This window comes from Scyliorhinus canicula, chromosome 15 (assembly GCF_902713615.1).
Source record: "Scyliorhinus canicula chromosome 15, sScyCan1.1, whole genome shotgun sequence".
Lineage (NCBI taxonomy): Eukaryota > Metazoa > Chordata > Chondrichthyes > Carcharhiniformes > Scyliorhinidae > Scyliorhinus > Scyliorhinus canicula.
In genome coordinates, this window is record NC_052160.1 from 145,764,635 (window position 1) to 145,783,375 (window position 18,741).

The 18,741-nt window shown below is 53.0% G+C and overlaps 1 protein-coding gene across 2 annotated transcripts in view; it reads left to right on the forward strand.

The window, feature by feature from the left end:
* The window catches only part of LOC119978892 (MAP kinase-activated protein kinase 2), a 285,626-nt gene that overhangs the window by 179,583 nt on the left and 87,302 nt on the right, over positions 1-18,741 (forward strand). For both annotated transcript variants that reach the window (XM_038820809.1, XM_038820810.1), the window contains one exon: positions 18,120-18,259. In XM_038820809.1, coding sequence (XP_038676737.1) covers positions 18,120-18,259 — 140 coding nt within the window. The remainder of the gene's footprint in view (positions 1-18,119; positions 18,260-18,741) is intronic.

Sequence of the window (18,741 nt, forward strand, 5' to 3'; positions counted from 1 at the left end):
GTGTATATGTGTGTGTTTGTGTGTGCATGTATATGTGTGTGTTTGTGTGTGCATGTGTATATGTGTGTGTGTACATACATGTGTGAGTGTGTATATATGTGTGTATATGTCTGTGTGTGTGTGTATATGTGTGTGTGCGTGCACGTGTATGTGTATATGTGTGTGTGTATGTCTGTGTGTGTGTGTATATGTGTGTGTGTGCGTGCACGTGTATGTATATATGTGTGTGTGTATATGTCTGTGTGTGTGTGTATGTGTGTGTGTGCGTGCACGTGTATGTGTATATGTGTGTGTGAGTGTGTATATATGTGCGTGCCTGTGTGTGTATGTGTGTGTGTATATGTATGTGTGTTTGTGTGCGTGTGTGTGTGTACACATATTTGAAGCAGCAGTTTAATTTTACAATGAAGACTTACTACTTTATTCCAGGCAAAGTTCCCACTATCAATGAAAGCTAAATCAGGATTGACTCACAGCCAAAATGAACAGCTTGCAGCAGATTTACCCGAGTGTTTCAACTTCACTTCCGTCAACATACGTATAGTAAATGTGTGTGCGCGTGCGTGTGTGTATGTGTACGTGTATATGTGTGTGTTGTGTGTGCGTGTGTATATGTGTGTGTGTACATACGTGTATGAGTGTGTATATATGTGTGTGTGTGTATATGTCTGTGTGTGTGTGTATATGTGTGTGTGTGTGTGCGTGTGTATATGTGTGTGTGTACATACGTGTGTGTGTGTGTATATGTGTGTGTGTGTGTGCGCGTGTGTGTCTTACTGTGAATCAACTATAGTAGATTTCCTTTGAGTACCCTTTGGGGTGATATGCCTATGGGCAATATCATAGATGGATGTTTTGCAACCTCGAACGAGTAGGTGGCGGTGCAGACACACCATGCGGTCTCAAAACCGTGGTCATGTGACCAGGGCTTTCCATTTAAGGGGCGACACATTCGGCCATCGGCAGATGGTTGCAGGAGATGGCAGTAAGACATGCAGCTGAACAGTCGTGCTGGATGTAGTTCCGGAGGAGTACAAAGAAACTCCATGATAACTTGCTCTGTAACAGATCGCTAACTTACCACGTGTGATTCAATAAAGGTCCTGGTTTGGACAAGTCAAGGTGTGTGGTGAATTCCTTTGCAGGGTATAGAAGACCAAACACCATACCCGTAGCAAACCTGTTGACATTCTGATTAAAATATTTGTTTTTTGCGAGGCTCAATGAGTAAGAACACTACCCCCATTGTAGTGTTGTTGATGGAGATAAATCCCTCGCTTGTTAGCAGAAGGTCATGTGCACAAAAGGTTTGGGTTCCCCGGCCACACAAGCCAGTTGGTGTAACTGACCTTGGCATCAGCAAACTCGAGAGGAGAGATCTCGAATACAGCTCCACTGACTTGGAGAAGAAGTTTGTGTTGTAGGGTCAAGCAAGAACGGTCAAGCAAGAACAGGATTGGGTTTGACTTTGATGTCTCCTGGGTCAGAATGATACAGCTCACAGGGGGTCATTCAGCCCATCATGCCTATACTAGCTCTTTGATGGAACTACAGTAGTCCCCCTTTATAACGCGGGTGTTGGGGTCCAAGACAGCCACCCGCGTTGCATCCGAGCCGCGGATATCCACGATGGGGGTTTTAAATTTATTTAAAAATCTATGCTAGCGCTTCCCATTGTGAGTCTACGGGGGGCGGGGGGAGAGGTCAGACCCCCGTAGACTCACAATGGGAAGCGCTAGCATAGATTTTTAAATAAATTTAAAACCCCCATCGTGGATCTAATTAAAACAGTGTCAATTTCAGCGGCCGGCTCACTTTGATCCGGAGAGGGAAGCTGCTCTCTCACTGAAACAATCAGCCGGCCGCTGAAATTGACACTGCCGGCTGCTCTCTCCCTCCAATCAGTACCCCAGCAGGCACAGCCTGTACCTCAGCAGCCACGGCCTGCACCCCAGCAGCCACGGCCTGCACCCCAGCAGCCACAGCCTGTACCCCAGCAGCCACAGCCTGAACCCCAGCAGCCACAGTACCCCAGCAGCCACAGTACCCCAGCAGCCACAGTACCCCAGCAGCCACAGCCTGTACCCCAGCAGCCACAGTACCCCAGCAGCCACAGCCTGTACCCCAGCAGCCACGGCCTGTACCCCAGCAGCCACAGCCTGTACCCCAGCAGCCACAGCCTGTACCCCAGCAGCCACAGCCTGAACCCCAGCAGCCACAGTACTCCAGCAGCCACAGCCTGTACCCCAGCAGCCACAGCCTGTACCCCAGCAGCCACAGCCTGTACCCCAGCAGCCACAGTACCCCAGCAGCCACAGCCTGTACCCCAGCAGCCACAGCCTGTACCCCAGCAGCCACAGCCTGTACCCCAGCAGCCACAGCCTGTACCCCAGCAGCCACAGCCTGAACCCCAGCAGCCACAGCCTGAAGCCCAGCAGCCACAGCCTGAAGCCCAGCAGCCGCGGCCTGTACCCCAGCAGCCACGACCTGAACCCCAGCTACAGAGGGGAGGGGCGATGTGAGACCATGCTGGTCTTGCAGAGGCCCGTATGACCTCCTCCTGTGTTCTCTGCTCTCTCCCTCCAATCAGCCGGCAGTGTCAATTTCAGCGGCCGGCTCACTTTGATCCAGAGAGGGAAGCTGCTCTCACTGAAACAATCAGCCGGCCGCTGAAATTGACACTGCCGGCTGCTCTCTCCCTCCAATCCAACTTTTAAGTTTTAATGTTTCTGATTGGAGGGAGAGAGCAGCCGGCAGTGTCAATTTCAGCGGCCGCTGATTGTTTCAGTGAGCGAGCAGCTTCCCTCTCCGGATCAAAGTGAGCCGGCCGCTGAAATTGACACAACTGACAGTTGGGGTCCATAAGCCCCCCCGCGGTATAACGGGGGACTACTGTATTCAACTCAAGTCTACTGGAATTCTTCGAGGATGTAACTAGTAGAGTTGACGAAGGGGAACCAGTAGATGCGATATATGTGGATTTTCAGAAGGCTTTCGACAAAGTCCCGCATAAGAGATTATCGTGTGAAATTTAAGCGAATGGGATTGGGGGAAGTGTATTGAGATGGATAGAAAACTGGTTGGCAGACAGGAAACAAAGAGTAGGAATAAACGGGTCTTTTACAAATTGGCAGGCAGTAACCAGTGGGGTACCACAGGGATCAGTGCTGGGACCCCAGCTATTCACAATATATTAATTGATTTAGATGAGGGAACAAAATGTAATGGGCTGGATCCTTCCACCCCGCCCACTGCAAGTACTACACGGGTGCAACGCCGACAATTGAAAAATCCAATCACCGGGCGAAGACGGCCAGAGAATCATGTCCATTATTTCAAAATTTTCAGATGATACCAAGTTGGATGGCAGGGTGAGCTGTGAGGAGGATTCAGAGATCCTTCAGTGTGATTTGGGCAAGTTGAGTGAGCGGGCAAATGAATGGCAGCTGCAGTATAATTTGGATAAATGTGAGGTTACCCACTTTGGTAGCAAAAACAAGAAGGCAGACTATCTGAATGGCCAGAAATTAGGAGAGGGGAGTGTGCAGCGAAACCTGGATGTATTCGTGCACCAGTCACTGAAGGTAAGCATACAGGTGGAGCAGGTGGTAAAGAAGGCAAATGGTATGTTGGCCTTCATTGTGAGACGATTAGAGTACAGGAGCAGGGATATCTTGCTGCAATTATACAGGGCCTTGGTGAGGCCACACCTGGAGTAGTGTGGGCAGTTTTGGTCTCCTTATCTGAGGAAGGATGTTCTTGCTCTCGAGGGAGTGCAGCGAAGGTTTACCAGGCTGATTCCTGGGATGGCGGGACTGACGTACGAGGAGAGATTGAGTCGGTTAGGATTGTATTGGCTGGAGTTCAGAAGAATGAGGTGGGATCTCATAGAAACCTATAAAATTCTAACAGGACTGGACAGGGTAGATGCAGGAAGGATGTTCCCGATGGTGGGTGTGTCCAGAACCTGGGGACACAGTCTGAGGATACGGGGTAAACCATTTAGGACAGAGATGAGGAGAAATGTCTTCACCCAGAGAGTGGTCGGCCTGTGGAATTTGTCACCACAGGCAGTAGTTGAGGCCAAAACATTGTATATTTTCAAGAAGCAGTTAGATACATCACTTGGGGCGAAGGGGATCAAAGGATATGGGGGAAGCGGGATTAGGCTATTGAATTTGATGATCAGTCACGATCACAATGAATGGCGGACGGAGCGGGCTCGATGGGCCGAATGGTGGTCTCCTGCTTCTATTTTCTGTGTTTCTATGTGATCGTGATCAAATGGTAATATCAGGAAAATTACTTTTGTGCAATCCAATGTCCAATAATATCTTTCTAGAAATCCCTCACAATTTGACATTTGGCCGCACTATTATCTGTGAATTTTGTTTGGCATTGTCAAGTCTGGAACTGTCAGTTACAATATTACTTCAAATGGGTGTTGCTGTGTTTCGTTATTGGGAAACTCAGTTCCTGGAACCCTCACTGGGAAATCGGATGCAGAGGGAAATGCAAAACACCTTTTCATTTTTTTTTGGGACGCTGACGAAGATGTGCTGGGGGCCACGGTTAATGAGAGGGAATTTGTTGGACTGACAACGTTATCGGTTGATATATTAAATAATCTTGTCCAACAATTTAAGAAGCTGATGACTTCAAATGTAATTTACTATCAATCCAAAATTGAACATTAATATAAATGTATATGTTTCTAATTGTGCTCATACTTAGAGAAGAGTCGGGGAATTTTACTCTGGAATATCTTCCCTGAATTTTACTCCCCTTTTTTTAGATGAACCTTCATCTATCCCAAGCTTTTGTCCTAATATCTCCTCATATGTGATAATTACCATTGGTAATGGTCCTGTGAAGTACTTTGGGGAAATAATTTACACAGAGAGGGTGCAACCTTGGCCAGTAGGCGTAATCTTCCCGGCTCACCACAACTTGTGAGATCTAACACGATCTTGTGAGACGTTGCGATGTGAAGCCCGCCCATTGTGGGTAGGATCACTTTGTGGCAAATCTGCACATTAGAGAGAGACGGCTAGTCTGACGTTAACATGCAGGTCCCTGAGGTAACCAAGGCTTGGAATCGAACCCCCTTTGCATCAGAGACCTCTGGCGAGTGCCGTTCAGTACTGGTCTCCACAAACCAGGACCAGGTGGCACTCAGGGTCTCCCAGGGGATCGGAGGCCCCCAGCTCTCTGGGAAAGGTGGCATCCAGGCCCAGGTGACAGGCTGGCAGTGCCAAACTGGCATTTTGTTTCCACGGTGAAGATTGGGTTGGGGGTTGCCCAGTTTCGGCCGGGGGGGGGGGGCCCATACGGAGGAGTTTTGGCGAGTGGGATGACTAAGTGTGGCCTTGGCCGCATGTTCCCTGTTGAGGTTCTCCCTAACTGGAGTCACGTTAGATAGCATTGTGTTTCTCAGTGCTGCTTAACCAATGGACATTGTCCTTGATTTCTCTCGACTGGAACTGATCTGAATCAAAATCCTGATTTAAAACAAAATATGGTTCTCATTAGTAATTACCTCTGGATGTTCCAAAATGGTTTTATTACAAACAATATATTTTGAATTGTAGAACTTTCTGTAAAGCATGTAAATTTACAGGCAGTATGCAGAGCAAGATCCCACAAAGAGCACAATGGTATCCGCTAGGTGGTGCTTTTCTCATGATGTTTGTTGTGGAATAAGTACCGGGAATAAAAACCAGGGTGAACTTCCCTCCCCTTCTTCACGGTATTTCAATGGCATCATTTATCTTCCCCACAGACTGTCCGCACTGCAGCCAGACGGTTAGTCTGCATTGTATTGAGGTCTCTGGGGCTCAACCTGAACCCACAGACTTCGGACACCCAAGACTAGAATTTTACGACCCTCCCGTACCCCACCGGTGGGATATTACGGCCCTGCCGCATCCACCATGGGGAGATGTGCTGTGGCGGGTCGGAAAAATCCTGGCCTGAGGCTCGAGTGGCCCCAACTCAACTCCAGCTGAAACATAGTGGGCGCGATTCTCCCAAAACGGGAGAAATCGTAAAGCTGGCGTCAGACCCGGGCGGGTTTGACGCCAGCGCGCCCCTTCCCGACCGGGAACCGATTCTGGTCCCCGGTCGGGGCTAGCAGCCCGACGCCGCAAGCTCCGGCATCACGGGCTTAACGAATTTCGTTAAGCCCGCTTGCCGGAGTTAGCGCCGGCTGACGCATCATATGACGTCAGCCGCGCATGCGCGGATTGGAAGACTCCAACCCGCGCATGCGCAGATGACGTCATCGCGTATTTGCGCGAAACCCGCGCATGCGCGTGCCGGGATGCCCCTCAGCCGCCCCGCGAATGGATACTGCGGGGCGGCGGAAGGACAAATAGTGCGCGGGCATCGGGCCCACTGCCCGCGATCGGTGGGCACCGATCGCGGGCCCATGGCACCCTTGGCACGGCCGTGGTACTGCCGTGCCAATCGGTGCCATGGTTATAAAAAGAGAGTTGTTCCCGCCGTTTTTACGAACGGCCAGACCAGGTCTGTTTGCCGTTCGGAAAAACAGCGCAAAGGGCTGGGACTTCGGCCCATCGAACAGCTGTGAATCGCTGCCGGCCGTAAAAAAACGGCGGCAGCGATTCGTGTCGGGAGTTGGGCGGGGGGGGGGGGGGTGGAGAATAGCGGGAGGGCGGGAAAAATGTCGAGAAGGCCCTCCCGCTATTCTCCCACCCGTCGTGGGGGTCGGAGAATTTCGCCCAGTATAAACGGTGAGCTGTGGTGATTAGGATTGAGTGTGAGCTGTGGTGATTAGGTGTGAGTGTGAGCTGTGGTGATTAGGAGTGAGTGTGAGCTGTGGTGATTAGGAGTGAGTGTGAGCTGTGCTGATTAGGAGTGAGTGTGAGCTGTGGTGATTAAGTGTGAGTGTGAGCTGTGGTGATTAGGAGTGAATGTGAGCTGTGGTGATTAGGAGTGAGTGTGAGCTGTGGTGATTAGGTGTGGGTGTCACTGTGGTGATTAGGAATAGGTGTGAGCTGTGGTGATTAGGAGTGAGTGTGAGCTGTGGTGATTAGGAGTGAGTGTGAGCTGTGGTGATTAGGAGTGAGTGTGAGCTGTGGTGATTAGGAGTGAGTGTGAGCTGTGGTGATTAGGTGTGGGTGTCACTGTGGTGATTAGGAATAGGTGTGAGCTGTGGTGATTAGGAGTGAGTGTGAGCTGTGGTGATTAGGAGTGAGTGTGAGCTGTGGTGATTAAGTGTGAGTGTAAGCTGTGGTGATTAGGAGTGAGTGTGAGTGGTGGTGATTAGGAGTGAGTGTGAGCTGTGGTGATTAGGAGTGAATGTGAGCTGTGGTGATTAGGAGTGAGTGTGAGCTGTGGTGATTAGGAGTGAGTGTGAGTGGTGGTGATTAGGAGTGAGTGTGATCTGTGGTGATTAGGAGTGAGTGTGAGCTGTGGTGATTAGGAGTGAATGTGAGCTGTGGTGATTAGGAGTGAGTGTGAGCTGTGGTGATTAGGAGTGAGTGTGAGCTGTGGTGATTAGGAGTGGGTTTGGACACAATCAATGGAACATTTTACTAGCTTGGTTTTGACGTGAATGGTTTCAGATACAGTCTCTTGTTGATCACTCAGCTTGGCTTGAAGATGTTGGGGCCATGGCCTCTGATAGGCCGCTTGGTGACCTGGTGTCATGGGGTCCTGTGTGGATTGTTCCTGTATCTCCTTCTCGTGGATGGTAGAGGAAAAAACAGTGACTGGAGGAATTAGTCCGACTCCAGGAGCATGGACGCAGGCACGGTGAATGGGAACTATTTCCTGTGAACGTTCATGCTAAACAAGAATAGCCATCTGGCTAACTCGTAAACAGTTGGTCTATGAAGCAATAATCCTCGAGTGCATGAGTTAAGCGATTGTAATTTTGATGTGGTCACATGAAAATGCTTGTGTTGTCATTTCTGTTGTTTGGGAACTCCGTCGAGTTAGAGAATAAAAGCAAAGGACCCGTTATCAAGATCTGGCATTGTTCCATTCATTGACAACAGCACCAACAATGTAAATGCTAACGTGGTTTGGGTGTAAAATCTAGACCACTACCTGACTCTCTTCCTAATTATGGTAAATACATTTGAAGTTACGAAATGATGTTGCTGAAATGCTTTGTACTGGTTTCTAAGTGTTGACTCTAATTTTTTAAAAAGTAAAAGGACGTTCAGAGAATGATTTTGTCGGGAGAGGAGATTATATCTGAGATCTTTCATTCAAACGATGATGGACATTGACATTGAAAGCTTGGGACTTTTTCGTGGCTGTTCTTCTCACTGAATTGTGACACGGATCCCAGCTATGTGAAATGTGACCCGTGCACAGCAACCCGGGTTAACACTGCTGTCTCACAGTGCCAGGGTCCGGGGTTAACACTGCTGTCTCACTGTGCCAGGGACACGGGTTAGCACTACTGTCTCACAGTGCCAGGGACACGGGTTAGCACTACTGTCTCACAGTGCCAGGGACCCGGGTTAACACTGCTGTCTCACAGTGCCAGGGACCTGGGTTAACACTGCTGTCTCACAGTGCCAGGGATCCGGGTTAACACTGCTGTCTCACAGTGCCAGGGATCCGGGTTAACACTGCTGTCTCACAGTGCCAGGGACCTGGGTTAACACTGCTGCCTCACAGTGCCAGGGACCCGGGTTAACACTGCTGTCTCACAGTGCCAGGGACCCGGGTTAGCACTGCTGTCTCACTGTGCCAGGGACCGGGGTTAACACTGCTGTCTCACTGTGCCAGTGACCCGGGTTAGCACTGCTGTCTCACTGTGCCAGGGACCCGGGTTAGCACTGCTGTCTCACAGTGCCAGGGACCCGGGTTAACACTGCTGTCTCACAGTGCCAGGGACCCGGGTTAACACTGCTGCTTCACAGTGCCAGGAACCCGGGTTAACACTGCTGCCTCACAGTGCCAGGGACACGGGTTAACACTGCTGCCTCACAGTGCCAGGAACCCGGGTTAACACTGCTGTCTCACAGTGCCAGGGACCTGGGTTAGCACTGCTGCCTCACAGTGCCAGGGACCCGGGTTAGCACTGCTGCCTCACAGTGCCAGGGACCGGGGTTAACACTGCTGTCTCACAGTGCCAGGGACCCGGGTTAGCACTGCTGCCTCACAGAGCCAGGGACCCGGGGTTAACACTGCTGCCTCACAGCGCCAGGGACCCGGGTTAACACTGCTGTCTCACAGTGCCAGGGACCCGGGTTAACACTGCTGTCTCACAGCGCCAGGGACCCGGGTTAACACTGCTGTCTCACAGTGCCAGGGACCCGGGTTAACACTGCTGTCTCACAGTGCCAGGGACCCGGGTTAACACTGCTGTCTCACTGTGACAGGGACACGGGTCAGCACTGCTGTCTCACAGCGACAGGGACCCGGGTTAACACTGCTGTCTCAGAGTGCCAGGGAACCGGGTTAACACTGCTGTCTCACAGTGCCAGGGACCCGGGTTAACACTGCTGTCTCACAGTGCCAGGGAACCGGGTTAACACTGCTGTCTCACAATGCCAGGGACCCGGGTTAACACTGCTGTTTCACAGTGCCAGGGACCCGGGTTAACACTGCTGCCGCACAGTGCCAGAGACCCGGGTTAACACTACTGTCTCATAGTGCCAGGGACCCGGATTAACACTGCTGTCTCACAGTGCCAGGGACCCGGGTTAACACTGCTGCCTCACAGTGCCAGGGACCCGGGTTAACACTACTGTCTCATAGTGCCAGGGACCCGGATTAACACTGCTGTCTCACAGTGCCAGGGACCCGGGTTAACACTGCTGCCTCACAGTGCCAGGGACCCGGGTTAACACTACTGTCTCATAGTGCCAGGGACCCGGATTAACACTGCTGCCTCACAGTGCCAGGGACCCGGGTTAGCACTGCTGCCTCACAGTGCCGGGGACCCGGGTTAACACTGCTGTCTCACAGTGCCAGGGACCCGGGTTAGCACTGTTGTCTCACTGTGCCAGGGACCCGGGTTAACACTGCTGTCTCACAGTGCCAGGGACCCGGGTTAACACTGCTGTCTCACAGTGCCAGGGACCGGGGTTAACACTGCTGTCTCACAGTGCCAGGGACCTGGGTTAACACTGCTGCCTCACAGTGCCAGGGACCCGGGTTAACACTGCTGTCTCACAGTGCCAGGGACCGGGGTTAACACTGCTGTCTCACAGTGCCAGGGACCCGGATTAACACTGCTGCCTCACAGTGCCAGAGACTCGGGTTAACACTGCTGTTTCACAGTGCCAGGGGTCCAGATTAACACGGCTGTCCCACAGTTCAGGGACCCGGGTTAACACTGCTGTCTCACAGTGCCAGGGGCCCGGGTTAACACTGCTGCCTCACAGTGCCAGGGACCCAGGTTAACACTGCTGTCTCACAGAGCCAGGGAGCCAGGTTAACACTGCTGTCTCACAGCGCCAGGGACCCGGGTTAACACTGCTGTCTCACAATGCCAGGGGCACGGGTTAATACTGCTGTCTCACAGTGCAAGGGACCCGGGTTAACACTGCTGCCTCACAATGCCAGGGGCACGGGTTAACACTGCTGCCTCACAGCACCAGGGACCCGGGTTAACACTGCTGTCTCACAGTGCCATGGTCCCGGGTTAACACTGCTGCCTCACAGTGCCAGGGAACCGGGTTAACACTGCTGCCTCACTTTGCCAGTGACCCGGGTTAACACTGCTGTCTCACAGTGCCAGGGACCCGGGTTAACACTGCTGTCCCACGGTGCCAGGGACCCGGGTTAACACTGCTGTCTCACAGTGCCAGGGACCCGGGTTAACACTGCTGTCCCACAGTGCCAGAGACCAGGGTTAACACTGCTGCCTCACAGTGCCAGGGACCCGGGTTAACACTGCTGTCTCACAGCGCCAGAGACCCGGGTTAACACTGCTCTCTCACAGCGCCAGGGACCCGGGTTAACACTGCTGATTCACAGTGCCAGGGACCTGTTTTAACACTGCTGCCTCACAGTGCCAGGGACCCGGGTTAGCACTGCTGTCTCACAGTGCCAGGGACCCGGGTTACCACTGCTGATTCACAGTGCCAGGGACCGGGGTTAACGCTGCTGTCACACAGTGCCAGGGACCTGGGCTAACACTGCTTTCTCACAGTGCCAGGGACCCGGGTTAACACTGCTGCCTCACAGTGCCAGGGCCCGGGTTAACACTGCTGCCTCACAGTGCCAGGGACCCGGGTTAACACTGCTGTCTCACAGAGCCAGGGACCCAGGTTAACACAGCTGTCTCACAGTGCCAGGGACCCGGGTTAACACTGCTGTCTCACAGAGCCAGGGACCCAGGTTAACACTGCTGTCTCACAGTGCCAGGGACCCGGGTTAACACTGCTGTCTCACAGAGCCAGGGACCCGGGTTAACACTGCTGTCTCACAGTGCCAGCGACCCGGGTTAACACTGCTGTCTCGCAGTGCCAGCGACCCGGGTTAACACTGCTGTCTCACAGTGCCAGGGACCGGGGTTAACACTGCTGCCTCACAGTGCCAGGGACCCGGGTTAACACTGCTGTCTCACAGTGCCAGGGACCCGGGTTACCACTGCTGATTCACAGTGCCAGGGACCGGGGTTAACGCTGCTGTCACACAGTGCCAGGGACCCGGGTTAGCACTGCTGTCTCACAGTGCCAGGGACCTGGGTTAACACTGCTTTCTCACAGTGCCAGGGACCCGGGATAACACTGCTGTCTCAGTGCCAGGGACCCGGGTTAACACTGCTGCCTCACAGTGCCAGGGACCTGGGTTAACACTGCTTTCTCACAGTGCCAGGGACCCGGGTTAACACTGCTGCCTCACAGTGCCAGGGACCCGGGTTAACACAGCTGCCTCACAGTGCCAGGGACTCGGGTTAACACTGCAGCCTCACAGTGCCAGGGACCCGGGTTAACACTGCTGCCTCACAGCGCCAGAGACCCGGGTTAACACTGCTGTCCCACAGTGCCAGGGCCCGGGTTAACACTGCTGTCTCACTGTGCCAGGGACCCGGGTTAACACTGCTGTCTCACAGTGCCAGGGACCGGGGTTAACACTGCTGTCTCACATTGCCAGTGACCGGGGTTAACACTGCTGTCTCGCAGTGCCAGGGACCCGGGTTAACACTGCTGCCTCACAGTGCCAGGGACCCGGGTTAACACTGGTGTCCCACTGTGCTAGGGACCTGGGTTAACACTGCTGCCTCACAGTGCCAGGGACCCGGGTTAACACTGCTGCCTCACACTGCCAGGGACCCGGGTTAACACTGCTGTCTCACAGTGCCAGGGACCCGGGTTAGCACTGCTGTCTCACAGTGCCAGGGACCCGGGTTACCACTGCTGATTCACAGTGCCAGGGACCGGGGTTAACGCTGCTGTCACACAGTGCCAGGGACCTGGGTTAACACTGCTTTCTCACAGTACCAGGGACCCGGGTTAACACTGCTGTCCCACAGTGCCAGGGCCCGGGTTAACACTGCTGTCTCACAGTGCCAGGGACCCGGGTTAGCACTGCTGTCTCACAGTGCCGGGGACCCGGGTTAACACTGCTGTCTAACAGTGCCAGGGACCCGGGTTAACACTGCTGTCTCACATTGCCAGTGACCGGGGTTAACACTGCTGCCTCACAGTGCCAGGGACCCGGGTTAACACTGGTGTCCCACTGTGCTAGGGACCTGGGTTAACACTGCTGCCTCACAGTGCCAGGGACCCGGGTTAACACTGCTGCCTCACACTGCCAGGGACCCGGGTTAACATTGCTGTCTCACAGTGCCAGGGACCCGGGTTAACACTGCTGTCTCATAGTGCCAGGGACCCGGGTTAACACTGCTGCCTCACAGTGCCAGGGACCCGGGTTAACACTGCTGTCTCACAGTGCCAGGGACCCGGGTTAGCACTGCTGTCTCACAGTGCCAGGGACCCGGGTTAGCACTGCTGTCTCACAGCGCCAGGGACCCGGGTTAACACTGCTGTCTCACTGTGCCAGGGACCCGGGTTAGCACTGCTGTCTCACAGTGCCAGGGACCCGGGTTACCACTGCTGATTCACAGTGCCAGGGACCGGGGTTAACGCTGCTGTCACACAGTGCCAGGGACCTGGGCTAACACTGCTTTCTCACAGTGCCAGGGACCCGGGTTAACACTGCTGCCTCACAGTGCCAGGGCCCGGGTTAACACTGCTGCCTCACAGTGCCAGGGACCCGGGTTAACACTGCTGTCTCACAGAGCCAGGGACCCAGGTTAACACAGCTGTCTCACAGTGCCAGGGACCCGGGTTAACACTGCTGTCTCACAGAGCCAGGGACCCAGGTTAACACTGCTGTCTCACAGTGCCAGCGACCCGGGTTAACACTGCTGTCTCGCAGTGCCAGCGACCCGGGTTAACACTGCTGTCTCACAGTGCCAGGGACCGGGGTTAACGCTGCTGTCACACAGTGCCAGGGACCTGGGTTAACACTGCTTTCTCACAGTGCCAGGGACCCGGGTTAACACTGCTGTCTAACAGTGCCGGGGACCCGGGTTAACACTGCTGTCTAACAGTGCCAGGGACCCGGGTTAACACTGCTGCCTCACAGTGCCGGGGACCCGGGTTAACACTGCTGTCTCACAGTGCCAGGGACCCGGGTTAACACTGCTGTCTCACAGTGCCAGGGACCCGGGTTAGCACTGCTGTCTCACAGTGCCAGGGACCCGGGTTACCACTGCTGATTCACAGTGCCAGGGACCCGGGTTAACACTGCTGTCCCACAGTGCCAGGGCCCGGGTTAACACTGCTGTCTCACAGTGCCAGGGACCCGGGTTAACACTGCTGTCTCACAGCGCCAGGGACCCGGGATAACACTGCTGTCTCACAGTGCCAGGGACCGGGGTTAACACTGCTGTCTCGCAGTGCCAGGGACCCGGGTTAACACTGCTGCCTCACAGTGCCAGGGACCCGGGTTAACACTGGTGTCCCACTGTGCTAGGGACCTGGGTTAACACTGCTGCCTCACAGTGCCAGGGACCCGGGTTAACACTGCTGCCTCACACTGCCAGGGACCCGGGTTAACACTGCTGTCTCACAGTGCCAGGGACCCGGGTTAGCACTGCTGTCTCACAGTGCCAGGGACCCGGGTTACCACTGCTGATTCACAGTGCCAGGGACCGGGGTTAACGCTGCTGTCACACAGTGCCAGGGACCTGGGTTTACACTGCTTTCTCACAGTGCCAGGGACCCGGGTTAACACTGCTGTCCCACAGTGCCAGGGCCCGGGTTAACACTGCTGTCTCACAGTGCCAGGGACCCGGGTTAGCACTGCTGTCTCACAGTGCCGGGGACCCGGGTTAACACTGCTGTCTAACAGTGCCAGGGACCCGGGTTAACACTGCTGTCTCACATTGCCAGTGACCGTGGTTAACACTGCTGCCTCACAGTGCCAGGGACCCGGGTTAACACTGGTGTCCCACTGTGCTAGGGACCTGGGTTAACACTGCTGCCTCACAGTGCCAGGGACCCGGGTTAACACTGCTGCCTCACACTGCCAGGGACCCGGGTTAACATTGCTGTCTCACAGTGCCAGGGACCCGGGTTAACACTGCTGTCTCATAGTGCCAGGGACCCGGGTTAACACTGCTGCCTCACAGTGCCAGGGACCCGGGTTAGCACTGCTGCCTCACAGTGCCAGGGACCCGGGTTAACACTGCTGTCTCATTGTGCCAAGGACCAGGTTTAACTTTTCTTCTCACTCGAGGGAAGCGTTTGACAGAAACTTCAACCACATCCTTACTGCAATGCACCAGCGAGTCCACATCATAATGATGTGTGCACGTATATGTGGCAGAATGGTGGAGAGAGTGAATTGATCTTAAGTTACAATGGTGTAAATGAGCTTATCCTTTCTGAGGCCCTTACTCCCTTGGGTCGGGGGGTCGACAACTGCTGCTTGCCCTCTGGTAGCCATTTTGAGCCTGAGCTGAGATAGTAGCTAACTAACCATCCGTGAAGATCATCATAACTGAGCCCAATCCTATTCATGCCCAATATCCACAGTGGGAAAACCCAACTTCATAAGAATGGATCTGATCCAAATAAATTGGAATGGAAGATTGGCAGGCAAGACTATAACTGAACAATGGGCTGTCTTTAAAGAAGAGTTTGGACGCAGTCAAGGGGCGGGTTTCTCCGACCCCCCCCGCACCCCCCCGCCGGGCCGGAGAATCGCCGGGGGGGGGGGGGGGGGGGGGGGCGTGAATCCTGCCCGACACCGGCTGCCGAATTCTCCGGCGCTGGTTTTTGGATCCAGCGGGAACCATGCCGCGCCGGTCGGGGGCCCCTGCCGATACTCCGCTCCGCGATGGGCCGAGCGGCCACCCTTTTCCAGCCAGTCTCGCCGGTGTAAATTACACAAGGTTCTTACCGGCGGGACCTGTCTCTGCAGGCGGCCTGCGGAGTCCTCGGGGGGTGCGGGGGGGCACGGTGGCCTGGCCCGCGATCGGGCCCACCACTCTGCGGGCGGGCCTGTGCCCTGGGGGCATTCTTTCCCTCCGCGCCGGACGCTGTAAAGCTCCGCCATGACTGGCGTGGAGAAGAAACCCCCTGCGCATGCGCAGGAAACACGCCAGCGGTTCTGGGAACACACTGGCATTCCTGCGCATGCACCAACCCGCGCCTGCCGGCGGAGGCCCTTCGGCGTCAGTTGGCACAGCGCCAGCCACACCAGCGCCCGCCTAGCCGCGGAAGCTGCGGAGGATTCCGCACCTTCCAGACGGCCCGACGCCGGAGTGGTTCACGCCACTCTTTAGCGCCGGTACGGCCCGCCCGCTGGATACCGCCCAAGGTATATTCCCACAAATGGGAAAGATAGGGAACACATCCAGAGATAGGAACACATCCAGAGATAGGAACACATCCAGAGATAGGAACACATCCAGAGATAGGAATACATCCAGAGATAGGAACACATCCAGAGATAGGAACACATCCAGAGTTAGGGAACACATCCAGAGATAGGAATACATCCAGAGATAGGAACACATCCAGAGATAGGAACACATCCAGAGATAGGAACACATCCAGAGATAGGGAACACAGCCAGAGATAGGAACACATCCAGAGATAGGAACACATCCAGAGATAGGGAACACATCTAGAGATAGGGAACACATCCAGAGATAGAGAATACATCCAGAGATAGGAACACATCCAGAGATAGGAATACATCCAGAGAGAGGGAACACATCCAGAGATAGGAATACATCCAGAGATAGGAACACATCCAGAGATAGGAACACGTCCAGAGATAGGAACACATCCAGAGTTAGGGAACACATCCAGAGATAGGGAACACATCCAGAGATAGGGAACACAGCCAGAGATAGGAACACATCCAGAGATAGGAACACATCCAGAGATAGGGAACACATCCAGAGATAGGGAACACATCCAGAGATAGGGAATACATCCAGAGATAGGAACACATCGATAGGGAACACATCCAGAGTTAGGGAACACATCCAGGGTTAGGGAACACATCCAGAGAGAGGGAACACATCCAGAGATAGGGAACACATCCAGAGATAGGAACACATCCAGAGATAGGAACACATCCAGAGATAGGAAACATATCCAGAGATAGGAACACATCCAGAGATAGGGAACACATCCAGAGATAGGAACACATCCAGAGATAGGAAACATATCCAGAGATAGGAACACATCCAGAGATAGGAACACATCCAGAGATAAGAACACATCCAGAGATAGGGAACACATCCAGAGATAGGAACACATCCAGAGTTAGGGAACACATCCAGAGAGAGGGAACACATCCAGAGATAGGAACACATCCAGAGATAGGGAACACATCCAGAGATAGGGAACACATCCAGAGATAGGGAACACATCCAGAGATAGGAACACATCCAGAGTTAGGGAACACATCCAGAGATAGGGAACACATCCAGAGATAGGGAACACAGCCAGAGATAGGAACACATCCAGAGTTAGGAACACATCCAGAGATAGGGAACACATCCAGAGATAGGGAACACATCCAGAGATAGGGAATACATCCAGAGATAGGAACACATCGATAGGGAACACATCCAGAGTTAGGGAACACATCCAGAGCTCTCTGGATGACAATTAAAAGACAGAGATGAAGATGAAAGAGAGAAAGTGTATGAGGCTGAATGGATAAGGTTCAGAGGGGAATTGAAAAAACAAAAAGGTGAAGCAAAGGAATGTATGAGACGGACCGGCAGCGAAACATAAAGGGGAATCCAAAAGTCTTCAATAAACATTTAAAAAATGAAAGGATGGTAAAAGGAGGAGCGGGGCAGATTAGGGACCAAAATGGAATTTGTGCATGGAGACGGGGGGGGGGGGGGGGGGGGGGGGGGGGGGGATGTCTGAGGCATCACATAAGTACTTTGCCTCTGTGTTTTCCAAGGAAGAAGATGCTGCTCTGGTCAGAGTGAAATACGTATTTCAGGCTCTAGAAGGATTTAAAACTGATGATGAGATATTGGATAGACTGTCTGTAGTTAAAATAATAAGGTACCAGGTGGATATGATTGAGGTGTATGAGATTGAGGGGTTTGGACAGTGTAAATAGGAAGCAGCTGTTCCCATTGGTTGAGGGGCCAATCACAAGGGGGTATAGTTTTGGGGTGAGGGGCAGGAGATTCCGAGGGAATTTGAGAAGGAGAGGGTGATGGGAATCTGGAATACACGGCCTGGAATACACAGCCTGGGAGGGGAGTGGAGGCTGGAAACCTCTTTAAAAAGCACTCGGATGAGCACCTGAAACATCCTCACAGTCAAGGATATGGGACTAGTGTTGGTAAATGGGATTAGCGCGAGATTCGGGGTAGTTATTGTCAGTGCAGACTCGATGAGCTGAAGGATTTTTCTGCGCTGTACGACTCTGATTCTCGCACTTTCAGACCAGATGAGATATTCCAAGGGCACTTGTCATAATTTTCCAACAGTCCTTTGTCTCAGGGGGTGATGCTAAAGGACTGGAGAGTTGCACAGTCTACGATATTCTCTCTTACATCTGCAACAAATTGATTGATATTTAAATGAAAAATCCTCCTTTGCTTACTGTTACTTTCTGCTCTTTAGATGTTACAGGATTGTCCAAAAGCACGGCGAGAGGTTGAACTACACTGGCGAGCGTCCGGCTGTACACACATTGTACGAATTGTAGATGTCTATGAGAATCTGTATCAGGGTCGGAAGTGTCTCCTTATAGTAATGGAATGGTAAGTTCTCCAGCAATGAGGTACACTGACTTTAAGTTAGTTAAGGAAAATGATCTTTATCAGTGAAATAAATCCAGTTTGAAAAACAGTCTGGACGGTGTTTAGATAAAAACCAGAAACCTGTTCAGGCTGAAATGAAAAAGCAATTTTTCAGTAAGGCCCTTAGATTGTGCCACAGAAACTGTTTAGGAGCAGTTTCTGTCACTGACCTTCTCATAATAATAATAATAATCTTTAGTGTCACAAGTAGGCTTCCATTAACACTGCAATTAAGTTACTGTGAAAAGCCCCTAGCCGCCACATTCCAGCGCCTGTTCGGGTACACGGAGGGAGAATTCAGAATGTCCAATTCACCCAACAGCACGTCTTTCGGGACTTGTGGTAGGAAACGGGAGCGCCCAGAGGAAACCCACACAGACACGGGGAGAACGTGCAGGCTCCGCACAGACAGTGACCCAAGCCGGGAATCGAACCTGGGACGC